General features: G+C 46.4%; 1 protein-coding gene across 3 annotated transcripts in view; it reads left to right on the top strand.

The window, feature by feature from the left end:
* Positions 1–340: 340 nt before the first annotated feature.
* Positions 341–18,890, top strand: part of UMOD (uromodulin) — a 19,812-nt gene continuing 1,262 nt past the window's right edge. Inside the window, exons 1-11 of one of the 3 annotated variants that reach the window (XM_023225060.2) lie at positions 504–530; positions 2,408–2,598; positions 3,382–3,480; positions 4,058–4,834; positions 4,941–5,048; positions 7,139–7,347; positions 9,263–9,411; positions 12,019–12,264; positions 15,623–15,785; positions 16,349–16,430; positions 17,551–17,592. In XM_023225060.2, coding sequence (XP_023080828.1) covers positions 2,511–2,598; positions 3,382–3,480; positions 4,058–4,834; positions 4,941–5,048; positions 7,139–7,347; positions 9,263–9,411; positions 12,019–12,264; positions 15,623–15,785; positions 16,349–16,430; positions 17,551–17,592 — 1,963 coding nt within the window. In that variant the 5' untranslated portion in view covers positions 504–530; positions 2,408–2,510. Of the gene's footprint in view, positions 531–2,407; positions 2,599–3,381; positions 3,481–4,057; positions 4,835–4,940; positions 5,049–7,138; positions 7,348–9,262; positions 9,412–12,018; positions 12,265–15,622; positions 15,786–16,348; positions 16,431–17,550; positions 17,593–18,890 lie in introns of all 3 variants that reach the window. The other 2 variants (XM_023225061.1, XM_023225062.2) reach the window with 2 other exon arrangements.

The raw sequence follows: 18,890 nt of genomic DNA, 5'->3' as shown, positions 1-18,890 counted from the left end.
CTTGTGTCTGGATTCTAAGGCTGATCTCATGAGAATGAGTGTTTCAAAAGGGTGCCCTCTCCAGGACAGGTGCACCTCCCAGCAGGGGCAATGAACACCCCTTTTGTCTTTATGGAGCTTGTCTTCAGATACTGGCATTCGCCTGGCTCCTTGGGCCCACCCTGCCCTTGTCAGTGACCAGGAAGAAGCCCAGCACCTTGGCACTGCTTTCCCAGTTAATTTCTAACTAAGGAATCTCTTGCTGTGAGAAGGTGTGAAACAGTGACCTTGTACTTCCGGGCACAGGAGTGACCCCCTCAATGTCAATCATCTGGGGTCTCTAGCTATTAGGAAAAAGAACAACAACAACCTCACAGCCTGGACAAGGCAAACATTAGGCCAGGAGGAAAAAATATTCCACCCCCAAGAAAACAATATCAAAAAACAGAACTAGAGAATAATTGGAGGAAAGATCGCCAGCCTGGGGCAAATGCGTATATATAAGTATGAGGCAAATTGTGACCAGACTAACTCTACCGTTCCGGCTTCAGGTAAGGCTATCTGTAGCTGTCTTCTCCTAGTCCAGCTTCTCCCCAATCTATTTGAGGGTGGTAGGAGAGGAAATTAAGACCTTGGACACTGGGGTCAGACCTGGATTTGAGTCATTATTCAATAATTATCATTATTGGCTCCATAATCTTTGGTAAGTTAGTTTTCCTCTCTTTGATCCTCTCTGTCCTAGTAACAGTGACTACTATTTTTTGACTTATTCCATGAATATTAGTTATGCACCTATTATGCGCCAGGTACCAGGGATACGACAATGAACAAGAACATTTGCTATGTGCTGGGCCCTGCTTGACATACGTCATCTTAGTTAACCCCAGTGACAAAACGCAGTGTTTTAGGTCGCAACTCATTAGTGGGTCATAAAATCATTCCATTTGTGGGTTATATCCAGAGACTTCTTTTAATTAAGTATAATAGAATATGTCAGTAAGCAATACACATTTGAGGCAAGCAGCATCTTTGTTCCCCTGTTTTCTCATCTGCAAACTAGGGTAATACTTATCTCGTAGGGTTGTGGTACGAATTAAATGACTTAATATAGCCAGGATAGTAAGGATATCAGTTGTCTTATAAAACTTTTATTTTATGTGTGTGTGCACATACACGCAGAAGCGACTGCACTAGATCATGACATAAAATGTTTTTCTTTCCTTTTTTTTTTTTTTGAGATGGAGTCTCGCATTGTCACCCAGGCTGGAGTGCAGTGGTGGGATCTCAGCTCACTGCAACCTCTGCCTCCCGGGTTCAAGCAATTCTCCTGCCTCAGCCTCCCGAGTAGCTGGGATTACAGGTGCCCACCACCACGCCTGGCTAATTTTTGTATTTTTATTGGAGATGGGGTTTCACTATGTTGGCCAGGCTGGTCTCAAACTTCTGACCTCGTGATCCACCACCCCCCGCCCAGCCTCCCAAAGTGCTGGGATTACAGGTGTGAGCCACCGCACCTGTCGACATAAAATGTTTTCCTTGTAGCACATCATGGTCACAAAGATCTGGAAAACGTTACTCTAGGACCCAATGTCTTTGAGCACATGGACATCTTTGAACTGAGCCTGGCCCATCATAGATATTCAGTTTGCGAAAGCAACAATCTCCATTTCACAGACAAAAACGGAGACTTAGTGAACTGAAATACCCGATGTCACAGTGTTAGTGATCAGTAAAACAGGGATTTGAATCCCAGTTGCAGGCTGTAGCTCCTCCATACTTAGCCAACATGCCACGCTATTTTGCTGCTATAAACACTGGGGTAATACTGGCATTCACCTTGGACTATTTTTCCAGTTAAAAGAAATAATAAGTGATCACTCCAGAAACATTAAAATGCATTGTGAAGGTTAATTACCTCTCAAGTCGCTTGTCTCAAGCCACTTCTTTACAATATGTGAGTTGCATGAAGGAGCAGACTTTGTGGTATTCATTGTTTTCCATGGTGACTAGTTCCCTGTTTGGCACAATGTAGCTACTCAATAGATGTTTGTTGAATGAATAAGTGATCTGGGCAAATTGAAAGTCTCCAGGCAGAGGATCAGTTAAAATCCAAAGCTGCCTTCAATAAAGTGGTGAGTCCAGAACAGAACACTATTCCATCTTGCTACTTCCTGCTCCAAATGACTCAGTTCTTCAAAATGTGCAATGAGCTGAGACTTGGGGAGCCAAGACTGGGACGTTGGTGAGGTAAGGATGGGGAGTACAAGGGGGAAAGTCCCAGCAAAACAAGGGCTGCAGTGTTATGCAATTTTTTAAGTCCATGTAAGTGACACCTCCTGGAGTTGTATACTATAGAATCAAAGCACTCCTCCCAGCTGTGGGGAGGAGAGTTAGATCATGCATTTGTCCCATCCATCTCTGTTCACAGGACACCAGACATCAGAGACAGAGAGAAAAACTCAAAGGGCCAACCCGTCTTGCCTTTGGGCAGGTGCTCTCTAGACCAGAAGTTGCTGGGAAGAGCAGAAAGGATGGGACAGCCATCTCTGACTTGGGTGCTATTGTTGGTAGTGGCCTCTTGGTTCATCACAACTGCAGCCACTGACTCCTCAGAAGCAAGTAAGTGAGAAGTGTGTGTGTATTGTGTGTGTGTGTATGCACGTGCATGTGTGGAAGGGGGGGGGGGGCGGAGCAATGTAGCCCATGTCAGAGGTGATCTCAATCCTCCTATCGCACTTGGGACTTGCATTGTCTTCATTCTAAGTCCATTTCTTAGACCTCAGTATGCATAGGACTGACTTAGAAATTTTGCTGAAATGCAAATTCTGGCTCAGCAGGTCTGCAGTGGGACCTGAGATGCTGAATTTTTAACAAGCTTCCAGGTGATGCTGGTACTGGGGTCCTTGGAGCACACATTGAAAAGCAAGGGGCTACAACGTCTCTAAGGCCTGAAGGCCCTGTATTGGAAGTCAAAAACATACTATATCACATAGGAGATTTGAACCAATGCAGGAGGCTCCAAACACCTTCCCTTTCAACCTTAAGAGATCATTCTATTGGGCTGATATTTGCTCTCACCCCACTTTCATTTTCTCCCTGGAGTACATTGGGGCACGATGAATACTATTGTGGTGTCCTGGTTAAAAGCACATATCTTGTGGTCCTGCCATCTGCATCTGTATCCTGGTTCTACTTCTTAACAAAGGAGCAAGGGGCTTAATCCCTCTGAACCTCAGTTTCCTTGTCTTTAAAATAAGGATAAATAAAAAACTGACCTCACAAGGCAGTTGGGAAGTATTCAATAAGATAGTGAATGAAAAGTGCACGTCCTATTGCCTGGCATATAGTAACTGCTTAATAAACAACAGCTTATTTTTTTTAACAGTTATTTTTCTTATGGAGGAGCAAAGTACAACTGCCCTGCCTGGTGGGGTTGGAGGACTCCTCAGAGAGGAGGCGACACTGAGCAGGGTCCTGATGAAGGTTTCGCCAGTCAGGAAAGCAGATCTGGCAGAAAACATAAAATGTGCAAAGGCAGCGAGGGGCAATAGGTTCATTGTAAATCCTACCAGAGTATAGGAATTCTGTGCATTACTTTTCTGAATGTGGGAATGTGGCTATTTTAAAAGAAGACAGCTTGAAATCAATGCTTAACACAAAAATCAGTGGTGGAGCTGGGCCTGATGGCACGTGCCTGTGGTCCTGGCTTTTTGGGAAGCTGAGGCAGGGTGCGGTGGTGGCAGAGGGAGTGGAGCGCTTGAGCCCAGGAAGTGTAGGCTACAATGAGCTATGATCACACCACTGCACTCCAGCCTGGGCGACAGAGCTAGATCCCCTCTCTAAAAAAAATAAATAAATAAAGTTAAAAAATACAGTGAAATAAACACAGAATGAATGGTGGAAGCTTGACATCATCAGAGGAGTTTTGTTTCTTTCCTTCTTTCGTTTTTGTGGAGGGAGTCCGCTAGGGAATAAGTCTTAGATTACAATATGAGTTCCCTGGAGAACGAGGGAAGGATCTCTGGGTAGCCATGGGCCCAGCTGCCCACACTCGGAGGCTGGGGCCTTCTGTCCACAGGATGGTGCTCTGAATGTCACAGCAATGCCACCTGCAAGGAGGATGAGGCCGCTACAACGTGCACCTGTAAGGAGGGCTTCACCGGCGACGGTCTGACCTGCGTGGACGTGGATGAGTGCGCCATTCTTGGGGCTCACAACTGCTCCGCCAACAGCCGCTGCGTAAACACGCCAGGCTCCTTCTCCTGCGTCTGCCACGAAGGCTTCCGCCTGTCGCCCGGGCTCGGCTGCACAGACGTGGATGAGTGCTCAGAGCCGGGGCTTAGCCACTGCCACGCCCTGGCCACGTGTGTCAATGTGGTGGGCAACTACTCGTGCGTATGCCCCGCGGGCTACTGGGGGGATGGATGGCACTGTGAGTGTTCCCCGGGCTCCTGCGGGCCGGGGCTGGACTGCGTGCCCGAGGGCGACGCGCTTGTGTGCGCGGATCCGTGCCAGGCGTACCGCATCCTGGACGAGTACTGGCGCAGCACCGAGTACGGGGAGGGCTACTCCTGCGACACGGACCTGCGCGGCTGGTACCGCTTCGTGGGCCAGGGCGGTGTGCGCCTGGCCGAGACCTGCGTGCCAATCCTGCGCTGCAACACGGCCGCCCCCATGTGGCTCAACGGCTCGCATCCGTCCAGCGACCAGGGCATTGTGAGCCGCAAGGCCTGCGCGCATTGGAGCGGCCACTGCTGCCTGTGGGATGCGTCCATCCAGGTGAAGGCCTGTGCCGGCGGCTATTACGTCTACAACCTGACGGCGCCCCCCGAGTGTCACCTGGCGTACTGCACAGGTCAGCTGGGCATCTTCCCGCAGTCCTCATCCCAGGCCTGGATAGGCACTGCAGAAGACGGGGGTGCGTCCTTATTGATTGTCTGTCTGTCCCTGTGACCCTGCAGACCCCACCTCCGTGGAGGGGACGTGTGAGGAGTGCAGTATAGACGAAGACTGCAAATCGAATAATGGCAGATGGCACTGCCAGTGCAAACAGGACTTCAACATCACTGGTGAGGCCAGTGGGGAGGAAGCGGGTTGTTGAGAAACCTGTCATTGACTGGGGAAGGGATGCATTCCTCCCCTGTGAGATCGGGGCCATATGGGTGTGACGCAGGGGCTACATATCCAACCTGAGTGAAAAGAGAAGATCCCCTAATACCCATTAAATCTGGCCAGAGGCTCTCTGGGGCTCCCTGAGTCTCCCTTTAGTTGATTTCAAAGCTCTCAGAGGTTTGGGGAACTCCCAACCTTCTTTCTGAGGCCCCACACGGCAGTGGGCACACGCGTTGCTGCCATCTGGGAGCCAACCAGAACACAGGCCCGGTGACCAGTCCACCAATCAGCTCAGGCCTGGTGACCAGACCACCAATCAGCTCAGGACTCTGCGCCAGGCACAAGCCTCAGATTTCTCATAGGTACAATTATTGAAGATGAAAACAGTATTTTCCAGACTTCAGTCATGATTTTAGTTACATCCAAGTGCCAACTTTACAATTGGCACCCTGGTTCACTTGCTTTATCCCAGTGTTACCTGTGCCATGACTTTTATTATTAAGTTGTTTTTCTTCTAATGGACTGAATCTCTTAAGCAAATTTGGAATGTTGATGGTCACGATTTCATCTGTCTGTGGCAAGTTATGCTCACCTTAGATAGAAAGTTAACTGTAAAAATAAAAGTTACTAAAAAGAAAAGAAAATTACTAAATTCCAGCAGTTGTGTAATACTTCAATCAAACAAAATTTTAAAAATAAATACTCAAAATTAGAAAAATACTTTAATTTTTAAAAACTTAAAAAAGAATTCTAGCTGAGTGTTGTTTCCTGCCCCAAACTCTGAGCCCGAGGCCTGCCCTGTTTGAGACGGAAGTTAGTGGGCCGGGCGCAGTGGCTCACGCCTGTAATCCCAGCACTTTGGGGGGCCGCGGCGGGCAGATCACCTGAGGTCAGGAGTTCAAGACCAGCCTGGCCAACATGACAAAATTCCATCTCTACTAAAAACACAAAAATTAGGCGAGTCTGATGGCAGGTGCCTGTAATTCCAGCTACTCGGGAGGCGGAGGCAGTAGAATCACCTGAACCCTGGAGGGGGAGGTTGCAGTAATCCAAGATGGCACCACTACATTCCAGCCTGGGTGACAAGAGAGAAACTCTGTCTCAAAAAAAGAGAGAGAAAGAGCCTGGGTGACAAGAGAGAAACTCCGTCTCAAAAAAAGAGAGAGAAAGAGGGAAGTTAGTGCGTATATGGCATTAAAGACGTTAGTGGCAAGCTGGGACTATCTCCTTGATGTGAAAAGGGTAGAAAGCAATTGCAGCTTTCTTTCTTTCTTTCTTTTTCTTTTCTTTGTCTCTCTTTTCCTTCCTTCCTCCCTCCCTCCTTTTTTTCCCTTCCTTCCTTTTCTTTCTTTTTTCCTTTTCTTTCTTTCTTTCTTTCTTTTCTTTCTTCTTTCTTTCTTTCTCTCTTTCTTTCTCTTTGCTCTTCTTTCTCTCTCTTTCCCTCCCTCCCTCCTTTCTTTCTCTCTCCCTCTTTCTTTCTTTTTCTTTCTTTCTTTCATCTTCTTTTTTGACAGAGTCTCCCTCTGTCACCCAGGCTGGAGTGCAATGGTGTGATCTCAGCTCACTGCAATGTCTGCCTTCCAGGTTCAAGCAATTCTCCTGCCTCAGCCTCCCCAAGTAGCTGGGATTACAGGTGCCCACCACCTCGCCTGGCTAAATTTTTTTTTTTTTTTTTTTTTAGTAAAGATGGGATTTCACCATGTTAGCCAGGCTGGTCTTGAGCTCCTGACCTCAAATGATCTGCCTGCCTCAGCCTCCCAAAGTGCTGAGATTATAGGCATGAGCCACCACATCTGGCCTTTTTTTTTTTTTTTAAACTATTCATTGTTATTTAATGCTGGACACCAACCCCCCCACCCCAAACCCTCTTGCATTTGGTATATAACCCACATTTAGGGGAACCCAGGATGTATCCACTGATGTCAGAGGTCCAATCTTGAGCACCTCCAGGTGGTGATCAGCCCAGTCAGCTGGACCTGGCCCCTGGGGATGTGCTGGGCCCCCAAGCTACAGACACAGGCCCTCAATCCCGCCTAACCTGTTTCAGATATCTCCCTCCTGGAGCACAGGCTGGAATGTGGGGCCAACGACATGAAGGTGTCCCTGGGCAAGTGCGAGCTGAAGAGTCTTGGCTTTGAGAAGGTCTTCATGTACCTGAGTGACAGCCGGTGCTCAGGCTTCAATGACAGAGACAACCGGGACTGGATGTCCGTAGTGACCCCAACCCGGGATGGCCCCTGTGGGACAGTGTTGACGGTATGTCCTGGCCAGCGGGGGACAGAACCAGAGCACTGCCTGGTTCAAGCTTCAGCTCTATCACTTCCTAGTTATAGTAGCTTTGGGGAGTTATTTAGCCTGGCTGTGCCTCAGTTTCATCAACTGTAAAGTGGAGAAATAATAGTACCTACTCCATGGGTGTATTGAGAGGACTGAATGAGTTAATGTGTTACAGTGACTAGGACAGTGACTGCACACAGTAAGTGCTCAATAAACATCAGCTTCAACTAAAGAGAGCAGTTCATAGTGATAGTTCTCCATTTTACAGATGGGAAAAGTAGGGCAATAATAGTGATTGTCCCAGCCAGTAGGCATCATTGTGTTCAGAAACTGATCTGTTTGTCTCCAGGGGTCCTGGAAGGCAAGGTCTGTATCCTTAATGTACACAGAACCAGGACCTCATCTACAGAGGCCTCCTCAAATGAAACCCAGAGGTAAATGTTTGTGTGAGTGGAGCAGTATCTCCTGCCACGTCTCTCATTACCAGAAGAAAGAAAAGAAAGAAAGAAAGAAAGAAAGAAAGAAAGAAAGAAAGAAAGAAAGAAAGAAAGAAAGAAAGAAAGAAAGAGAGAGAGAGAAAGAAAGAAAGAGAGAGAAGGAAGAAAGAAAGGAAGGAAGGAAGGAAGGAAGGAAAGAAAGAAAGAAAGAAAGAAAGAAAGAAAGAAAGAAAGAAAGAAAGAAAGAAAGAAAGAAAGAAAGAAAGAGGAAAAGGAAAGGAAAAATAAAAAAGGGAGAGAAAGAAAGATTTAATGTTGGCCGGGCATGGTGGCTCACGCCTGTAATCCCAGCACTTTGGGAGGCCGAGGCGGGTGGATATCTTGAGGTCTGGGCTTTGAGACCAGCCTGGCCAACACAGAGAAACCCCATCTCTACTAAAAATGCAAAAATTAGCTGGGCGTGGTGGTGGACGCCTGTAATCCCAGCTACTCAGGAGTCTGAGACAGAAGAATCACTTGAACCCAGGAAGCAGAGGTTGTGGTGAGCCAAGACTTACACTACGGCACTCCAGCCTGGATAACAGAGTGAGACTCTGTCCCCAGACAAACAAACAAACAGAAATAATTAATGTCGTTTTCCAAGGATGGTATTTGAAATTCCATTAATGATGACTTGGCATATGGTTTTTAGTTTTCAAGAGAGGAAGCACAGGGTGCTGAAAAGAGCCTAGGCTTGTGAGATGCCATGTACTGTGGGCAATCCCTCAGTGACTCTCTTACTATGAACTTCTGTCTTCTTGTCCAGGAAGCAGGGATGTGGCAGTGCCACCTCTTAGGGTCACTGAAGGGACTAATGCAATGACTCAGGAGGGGTATTCCACTCAGGGTCGGGCACATGATATGTGTGCATGAATGGTCATTGCTGTTGTAACTTTTTTTTCTAATTTATAAAGAAAAGATGATTAATTGGCTCATAGTTCAGGCTGTACAGGGAGTTTTTAACTGTTGTGGGATTTTTTTTTTTTTTTTTTTTTTTTTTTTTTGAGGTGGAATCTCCCTCTGTTGCCCAGGCTGGAGTGCAGTGGCATGATCTTGGCTCATTGCAAGCTCTGCCTCCCGGGTTCAAGCGATTCTCCTGTCTCAGCCTCCTGAGTAGCTGGGATTACAGTCACCTGCCACCATGCCTGGCTACATTTTTTTGTATTTTTAGTTCACCATGTTGGTCAGGCTGGTCTCAAACTCCTGACCTCAGGTGATCCACCTGCTTCAGCCTCCCAAAGTGCTGGGATTACAGGCATGAGCTACCGCGCCCGGCCACAGGCAGCTTTTTATCAAGGAGACTAGGAGAGCAGCTCACAAGTAGCCAGAGACCAGAAGATTTGGCTTTGAAGTCCTACTCAGATTCTCATGCCCCTTTCTCTCATCCCACCCTTACTCCCCCATTCCCTACAATACAGAGGAATGAAACCCACGCCACTTACAGCAACACCCTCTACCTGGCAGATGAGATCATCATCCGTGACCGCAACATCAAAATCAACTTTGCATGTTCCTACCCCCTGGACATGAAAGTCAGCCTGAAGACCTCCCTACAGCCAATGGTCAGGTGCGGCCAGAGAGGGTCCCTGAGGCCCCTAGATGATTCTACCCCAAAACCCCTTAACCATGAGCTTCTCTGTCAACTGCCACCCACAGGGAGCTGGGAGTGAGGGCTGGGAATCAGGGTTGCCCAGTGGAAGAGCCAGGAATTCTGGAGCCCAGGTTCAAATCTAGACTTTGTTGTAAGTGATGGTTATGCCCTGGCCAGTGGGGGACAGAGTCAGAGCACTGCCTGGTTCAAGCCCCAGCTCTGTCACTTACTAGTTGTATGAGCTTGAGTGAGTTGTTGAGCCTGGCTTTGGGAAGTTGACAGCCCCTCTCTGGGTATCAATATTTTCATCTGTGAAATAGGTTTAGCCATACTTGTACTGCCTTTCTTAGAGTACAGCAGTACTCTAAGAATCAAATGATATGGGAGGATCGCTGGAGCCCAGGAATTTGAGACTGCATTGAGCTATGACTGTGATGTGAATCAGATTCAACCATCAAACTGATGTAGATGATTCCGACGTGAATCAAATATTAGAGTCTCTACTTTTCAAAGGGGCAGGATGGTTGTGCCAGAGAGCAGGAAGGGTCTGAGTCCAGACTGCTGTGGAACTCTGGGCAAACCAGATTTCACATTTGGACCTCAACTTCCTTCCTTCTCTGTGAATGAAAGAAATTTGATTATAGAGGGTTTTAAAAATTATGCTCTTCGCAAATGTGTTGGTAGGAGCCAAGGGAGGTGCCCTGGCAGAGTGCCTGCAGGGGTAAACTATTCATACTGGGTGCCACATAAGATTTTATTTCATTTTTTTAAAAAGGAACCTGTTGCTAAATAAAATTGAAAATCTTCAAATAGGATGAATCACAGACCAATGATGGAAAAATAATAGTCGTAATAAGAAATAAGATTTATTGATTATTTATTTATTTATTTATTGAGACGGAGTCTCGCACTGTTGCCCAGGCTGGAGTTCAATGGCATGATCTTGGCTCACTGCAACCTCCACCTCCCAGGTGACTTCCAGCAATTCTCCTGCCTCAGCCTCCCAAGTAGCTGGAATTACAGGTGCCCACCACCACACCCAGCTAAGTTTTGTATTTTTAGCAGACACAGGGTTTCACCATGTTGGCCAGGTTGGTCTCAAACTCCTGTCCTCAGGTAATCCAGCCACCTCGGCCTCCCAAAGTGCTGGGATTACAGGCATGAGCCACCGCGCCTTGCCAAGAACTAAGATTTATTGAGAGCTTACTGTATCTCAGGCATTGTATCTGGTGTTCTGCCTGGGACATCTCATCAAACTCCTACAGCAGCCCTAGGCGACAAAGGTATTATTATTATTATTATTCCCATTATACTGATGTGGAAATTGAGGCTTACAGAAATTTGAGTGACTCACCCAAAGCTGTAAAGTCTAGCAGGTGACAGAGCTGAGATTCAGACATCAGGTCCAGAGCCTCCACTTGACCATGACCTTCGCTTTGAAGCTTGCCCATCGTTTTCTGCTCTCTTGGCCAGCCAGACTCAGGAAAGGATGCTGGGCACTGATGAAGGTGCACAGCTGACTTGGAGGAAGAAGGGTACTCATTGCAAGTTGGTGGCTGGAGCCTCACCTGGCCAAGCAATGTCCTGGAGCAATGCAGCCCTGTCCTCGGCCTGGTAGGCTCTGGGGAACAACAAGTGTGCCCACATCTCTCTGTTTTATGGTTTTGTTTTGTTTTGTTTTGTTAAGAATCTGGGTCTCACTCTGTCACCCAGGCTGGAGTACAGTGGCACAATCATAGCTCAATGCAACCTCGAATTCCTGGGCTCAAGCAATCCTCCCACCTCAGTCTCCCAGGTAGCTAGGACTACAGACACATGCCACCACCCTGGGCTATTTTTTAAAATATTTTTGTAGAGACAAGGTCTTGTTATGTGGACCAGGCTAGTCTTAAACTCTTGGCCTCAAATGATCCTCCTGCCTATGCCTCCTAAAGTATTGGGATTACAGGCATGAGCCACAGCACCTGGTCCCTCTCTCTGTCTTGAGTTAGACATCTCACCCCAGTCTTCACTGATAACTCAGTTCTCATCTGTAAAAGGGACTTCCACATTTCAGAGTATTTCTCATGTGCCTTATTTCGTGAGGTATCAGCCTTACAATGTCCTTTGTTGGATCATCCAGTGAAGTTCACATCAGTGTGGCTGTTTTCAGTGTGGTTAAAAATAAGTCATTTATAAAGCTCAGTCTTCTGCTGTAGATGTTAGTACATCACGATGGAGACCAGGATGCAAGTTGTAGGACTCATCATAGCTCAATCCCTTTTAACTTGTTCTAGATTGAGACTAAAGAAGGAATCCAGGTATTTCTCTTAATAATTTGCTTTTTGCCGTCTTGAAGGCTACAGGGGTAGCAAAGACTACAGCGGTAGCAAGTGAGGGACTGGATGTGTTACTTGAGATGTGATTGATCTAAAGACCAGCAGCATCAGCAGCATCCAAGCTGCTGTGGGTGGGTTCCAGTCTTATTGCTGGATAAAAATGCAAATAAATGCAAGGGAATGCCCAGGAATGCAAACCAGAGAAGGTGGCTCATCTGTGGATGTTCTCAGCCTGGTCCTCTCACCAACCCTTCTCCCCCGGCAGTGTCCTAAACATCAGAGTGGGCGGGACCGGCATGTTCACCGTGCGGATGGCCCTCTTCCAGAGCCCTTCCTACACGCAGCCCTATGAAGGCTCCTCCGTGACGCTGTCCACCGAGGCTTTTCTCTATGTGGGCACGATATTGGATGGGGGTGACCTGTCCCGATTTGCACTGCTCATGACCAACTGCTATGCCACGCCCAGTGGCAATGCCACGGACCCCCTGAAGTACTTCATCATCCAGGACAGGTAAGGCAAAGGTTCCTACATGGGAAATGGGAACCCACAGGTAGAATTAAGAGGGGGTCTTCGGACTTGGAAGAAGGAAAATTGCATCATCTTTTTTTTTTTTTTTTTTTTTTTTGAGACAGAGTCTCGCTCTGTTGCCAAGGCTGGAGAGCAATGGCGCGACCTCGGCTCACTGTAACCTCCGCCTCCTGGGTTCAAGTGATTCTTCTGCCTCAGCCTCCCAAGTAGCTGGGATTACAGGCATAGGCCAGCATGTCTGGCTAATTTTTGTATTTTTAGTAGAGATGGGGTTTCACCATATTGACCAGGCTGGTCTCGAACTCCTGACCTCAAATGATCCACCTGTTTGGCCTCCCAAAGTGGTGGGATTACAGGTGTGAGCCACTGCGCCCAGCTGGAAAATTGCATCTTTATATTCATTACCCTGTAGCGGAGCTTTAGCATTCCCATACATTATAAATACAGGCAACAAACTACAGAAATCTTAGCAGGTCGTGTGAAGCCATTTATGGTCATCAGTACTTTTTAGTTACTATAGTATTAGAGTTTTCACTAGACCTTATTAATGAATTATCAAATACATATGTATTTGCAAATGTATATATTTATGTGTTATATATTGTATGCATTTAAAAATATTATTTCTGAAGAGAGATGTACAAGCTTCACCAGAGAGCTCAGTAGGGTTTACAATTCAAAAAATGATAAGAAACCAGATGGAAAGGCTTGCCCAGGGGAGCAGGCAGCCCAGCACCTGCGGAGGAGTAAGGTGTGGGCATGGTTAGCCAAGGGCCAATTGAAACTAGGACACAAGTGTGCTACCTTTTACTCAAGAGGCACTCGAGGACTATGAATCTTACCATGAGAAGGTGGTTCGCTTTCTCATTCATAAGTTGAAAAGATATTTTGGAAGCTTGCTATGTGTTGGGTTCTGTGGACTTCACAGTAAATAGAAGGAACAAAAACCTCTGCCCTCATACATCTTACAGTCTAAAGGGGGAGGACAAACAATTAAGTGAAAGTGAAATATGTAGCATGTTAATGACAAAGAGGTTATAGAAGAAACAAAGCAGGAGAAGGAGAGAGACATTTGCAATTTTAATTGCATTGTCAGAAAAAGCATTCCTGAGAGACAGTGGTTGGTTTCTATTAGGTTATCTAAGAGTCTGCCTGGTTATATCAAGGGAATATTTTCAGGTGAGTGCTAATGTGATGTTCATACTTCTTTGTTATCTGGAATCTCCCTTTGCAATAAAAACAAAGCAGAAGTCTGTTTCAGAGCATTTTACAATTAACAGTGTCTAACTCAAACTTAATACAACTCTTTTGTTGATCTTGTCCTCATTGTATGGTCCTGTTCTATTTTTACGGCAAATGATACTTGTCTGCCATTTGAAGTCACGACCTAAAGATTCTTCTAGAAAATAAATGTATTTCAGTAAAAAATACAAGTGGATTTCAAGAAAATTAGTAAGTAAATAATAATAGAGATGTTGAGACACACAGGAAAATGCTCATAAAGGTGGTATCTCAATAAAGAAAAAAAGAACTGAAATTTGGAAACTGTTGGCATGACCTTGATTGGAGTATCACAGAGATTTGGGTTCAAATCTTGCCTTTGTCATTTCTTAGTTTTAAGAAACAGGTCAACTCATCTCTCTGGGTTTTTCTGTTCTCAGACATAAATGGGGAAAAATAATATCTGCTATGCTGGGATTTTAAAACTTATTTTTCATGAGTATAAAAGTACAGCAGGGGGTCAGACACGGTGGCTTACGCCTGTAATTCCAGCACTTTGGGAGGCTGAGGTGGCGGATCACCTGAGATCAGAAGTTCAAGACTAGCCTGGCCAATATGGTGAAGCCCATCTCTACTAAAAATACAAAAAAAATAGCCAGGCATGGTGGTATGCACCTGTAATCCCAGCTACTTGGGAGGCTGAGGCAGGATAATAGCTTGAACCCGGAAGGCGGAGGTTGCAGTGAGCCGAGATCACACCATTGCACTACAGCCTGGGCAACAAGAACAAAACTCCGCCTCAAAGAAAAAAAAAAAAAGTACACCAGGGAAGCTGAGGCAGGTGGATCACGAGGTCAGGAGTTCAAGACCAACCTGGTCAACATGGTGAAACCCCGTCTCTACTAAAAATACAAGAATTAGCCAGGCATGGTGGCAAGCGCCTATAATCCCAGCTACTCAAGAGGCTGAGACAGTAGAATTGCTTGAACTGGGAGGCAGAGGTTGCAGTGAGCCAAGATCATACCATTGCACTCCAGCCTGGGTGGCAGAGCAAGACTCCCTCTAAAAATAAAATAAAATAAAAGTACAGCAGGGACATTGTGGAAAACTTGGAAACTTTTGAAACAGAAGCAGGAAAATATGTAGGTTGTGTCTATGTGTTTCCATCTGGGTGTGTGTGGGAGCTAGGGTGAGAACTGCCAGTCTAGGATAGGTGTCAGAACATCACAAGGCACGAAGAGGAGATAAGTCAGGGAGACAGTGAAAGTGACTGGAGGGGACACATGAATGTCCAGGTTGGCTTAGTCCATGGAGCCCTCACAGGTCATACTGTCTGCCTTTCAGGAGTTGGGTCCACTTAACCTCAGGGCTTTTCTTTTGCCAGGTGGAGTCTGCACTTTTGGGGTCAGATCTGAATTATGGGAGACACAGAGCTAAGAGTGAAAAACACTCCCAGAAGGTCCGTTCTCAGTTTTGCAGTCAGTGTTCAGCCTCCCTCATAAATCAACTTTAAGGAAAGAGTGTGAATGGCAGAGAGAGTGCCCAGTTTGCCTCCCCAGAATGCCCATGGGTATCCTGACCCAGCCCAGCACACGTGGGAGTCTCTGCATGCTCTATTTCGGGTTTCTCTTTGTAACTGTGTTTGGGCGCAATGGTGCATATGCGCAGATGGGTGCACATACTCCAATTTCATCAGTGGCTCTCGGTACCCAGAGCTTTCCACTGTTATAATTATACCACGCATATTGTAGATAGCACATAGCAGCTAATAATTTTTGAATGTAATTCCTGGGAAATCAGGAAGTGCTGACTTTTGGAGAGTTTCAGCTCTGCACTGATGACAGTTTCACTTTAGTATCAAATATATAAAGCACCTATGGCATACTACACACAGTTCTACACACTTTGAGAAATTAACTAGTTTAATCCCTACAGCTACCTTATCACATGGGCTGCAATTATTTCCTATATACAGGTGGAGAAATTGAGGCACACGAGATTAAGTAAATTGCCCAAGGTCACACAGCTAAAAGGTGACAGAGCAATATTTGAACCCAGGAAGTCTGACTCTAGAATCTTTGTTTAACCAACCACATTAAATGATGTGTAACCCTCCCAGATGCCCACAGACTAAAGACTCAACTATCCAAGTGGTGGAGAACGGGGAGTCCTCCCAAGGCCGATTTTCCGTCCAGATGTTCCGGTTTGCTGGAAACTATGACCTAGTCTATCTGCACTGTGAAGTCTATCTCTGTGACACCATGAATGAAAAGTGCAAGCCTGTGAGTCGCCTCCCCTCCCCCAACCCATCTCTTATAACCGAAGACATTTGGCCACAAAGAAAGCAAATCAATATTTCTTCCCTGTTTCCCGCTTTTACCACAGGGATAGAATGAGCAATAAGATGAGGTGGGTGTGGCTAGGCAGGAAACCTAAGCTGCCAGGAAAATCAGGTGGGATCTGTGAAGTGCGGCAGGCTGGTAAAAGCTCTGGCTTATCTGCAAGGTTGTGTTCAAATAACAGGAGCTGACATTTTTAAGCACTGTGTCCACTTTATTTGTGTTAGCTTTTAATGCTTCACAGTAACCCTATAAGGGAGGTATTACTAGCTCCCTTTCCTCATGAGGAGAGGGGCTCAGAGAACTTCAGTGGCTTGCCTGAGATTATGCATCTGTCTAACAAATGGCAGAGCTGGGACATGCATGAACCCCAGTATACAGGTCTCCTAACAACTTCTGCCTGGGGCAGAAGGAGGTACCTGTGAGGTGGGCAGTCCACTCCATGTGGCAGAACCACATTCAGTCTCCTTCATGGAGGGTGTTTTTCTATTGCCCTCTCCCTGTAGACCTGCTCTGGGACCAGATTCCGAAGTGAGAGTGTCATAGATCAATCCCGTGTCCTGAACTTGGGTCCCATCACACGGAAAGGTAAGAGAACCACTCCCTCCTCAACATTCCTGGCTGGGAATGATCTCTGGAGAGGTAGAGGGATAACAGAGCCTGGCACCTGGGCACCTTACTGAGCTCTGAAGAACTGGAAGCAAGTGGATCCTCGGGGGCAAGGTGGAATACAGACTGCCTTCCTTTTACTATCCCCATTCATTGCACAAATATGATTTGTGGATGAATGTGACACAGGACACAGGGGAGGCCAGACAGGCAGGAAGGAATGTAGATCATGCAGACATGTTTGCACACACATGAGGCCACATACATACATTCATATTTGTAGTAGATGTGTGCCTACTCTGTGTCTGGGGGTCTTGTGATGAGCAGAAGTAGATGGCGCTGCTCCCATGGAGCTTGTGAATCAGTGAGGAAGGTGCCATTTGAATAATCCCATGTAGATGTGTGGGATCTGGGTGGTGCCAGTTGATCCATCAAGTGCAGGGTCTGCAATGTCTCAAGCACCGATCTTAGGAGTGGTTTAGGAAGGGTCAGAATCTTGTAACCTCCAGCTGCATGACTCTTAAACCATAATTTCTAATCTTGTAGCTAATTTCTTAGTTCTACAAAGGCAGTCTAGCCCCCAGACAAGAAAAAGGTTTGTTTTTGGAAAGGGCTGTTATCATCTTTGTTTTAAACTATAAACTGAGTTCCTTCCAAAGTTAGTTCAGCTTACACCAAGAAAGGAACAAGGACAGCTTTAAAAGTTAGAACTAAGATGGGGTCGGTTATGTTGGCTCTGTTTCACTGTCTCAGTCATAATTTTGCAAAGGTGGTTTCAAGAGTACAGCTTGGGCAAAGGGCCTGTGGCAGGAGGGAGCCTGGCCTGTTAAAGGAACTCACAGAAGGCCAGGGGAGTTGTGTGGGATGAGCTGCTGCAGACCTTGTGGGGCCTTGCAGTTCTTGCTAAGGGTCGGACCTTTCTCCTGAAAGCAGTGAGAGCCTCTGATGGGTCTGAAGTAGGGGAGTAACATGATCAGACTTGGGTTTTGAAGAGGTAACTCTGGCTGCGAAGTGAAAAGTAGATTGAAGGGGTTTCTCCCAGGCTGCTTGCCAATCTTATGCATTCTTTTTTAACTGATCCTTCTGTTTTTCTCCAAAGGTGTCCAGGCCACAGTCTCAAGAGCTGCTTTTAGCAGCTTGGGTAAGTTCAGGTCCTCTCTGCAGTGGGACCTGTTCCAGAACTCTCCTGGGGGGCTTCTATCTGTTAACTGTTAATGCTTCATAGCACCTCTATAAGGGAGGTGTTACTAGTTCCATTTTCTAAATGAGGAGAGTGGCTCAGAGAACCTGAGTGGTTCTACTGAGATCATGCATTTATCTATTAATTGCTAGAGCTGGGACGTGTGCTCCAGTATACAGATCACTTACTTTATACACACACTTATTACAAACTTGTACCCAAAGGATATGCACACACTCCAGATCTGCATCTTGGGCACTTACTGAAGCTCCAAGACTCCTAACACATTTTTCTAGATTCATTCAATAAGTAACAAATAGGCCGGGTGCAGTGGCTCTTGCCTGTAATCCCAGCACTTGGGGAGGCCAAAGTGGGTGGATCACGAGGTTAAGAGATTGAGACCATCCTGGCCAACATGGTGAAACCCCATCTCTACTAAAAATACAAAAGTTAGCTGGGCATGGTAGCACGTGCCTGTAGTCCCAGCTACTTGGGAGGCTGAGGCAGGAGAATTGCTTGAACCTGGGAAGCAGAGGTTGTAGTGAGTCAAGATCGCACCACTGCACTCCAGTCTAGCAACAAAGAAAGACTCCATCTCAAAAAAAAAAAAATTGGTGACAAATATTTCTTGAGTACTACTATGTGCCAAGAACCATGTTTAGTTCTGGGGTGAACACAACAAACAAGAAACCCTACTTCTCTGCTTCTTCTTTGCTCTTCTGACTGCCTGGGATCCCAGGGTGTGCTGAAGGTCTGGACTTGAGTTCTGAAGAGGCAACTGTATCTATGGAAATGCCTGGGGTGCCTGGACCCAGGGCTGTACACATGCACACATACCTATGTTGTGTCCCAATAGTACATATGTGCACACAGACACAGGCATGCCCAGATAAGCACTTGAGAATGTAGGTCATCCAGACATGTTTGCCCACACACACAGGGTCACATACATGCATTCATATTTGCATGTACAGATGCACAGAAAGCTGCAATTGTCTGCATACATATTTGTGTGTGCAGATGTACACACACTTATTGGAAACCTGTACCCAAAGGATATGAACATACCCCGGATCTGTATCTTGGGCACTTCCTGCAGCTCCAAGGCTCCTCTCTGACACCTTTTCCTAGATTCATTCAATAGGTGACGAATATTCATTGAGTAATACTATGTGCCAAGAACCATGCTTAGTACTGGGGTGAATACAACGACCAAACAAGAAACCCTACTTCTCTGCTTCTTTGCTTTTCTGACCACA

Source organism: Piliocolobus tephrosceles, chromosome 17 (genome assembly GCF_002776525.5).
Source record: "Piliocolobus tephrosceles isolate RC106 chromosome 17, ASM277652v3, whole genome shotgun sequence".
NCBI lineage: Eukaryota > Metazoa > Chordata > Mammalia > Primates > Cercopithecidae > Piliocolobus > Piliocolobus tephrosceles.
The sequence above is the reverse complement of the archived record's forward strand: the minus strand, read 5'-3'. Positions and strand labels throughout refer to the sequence as shown.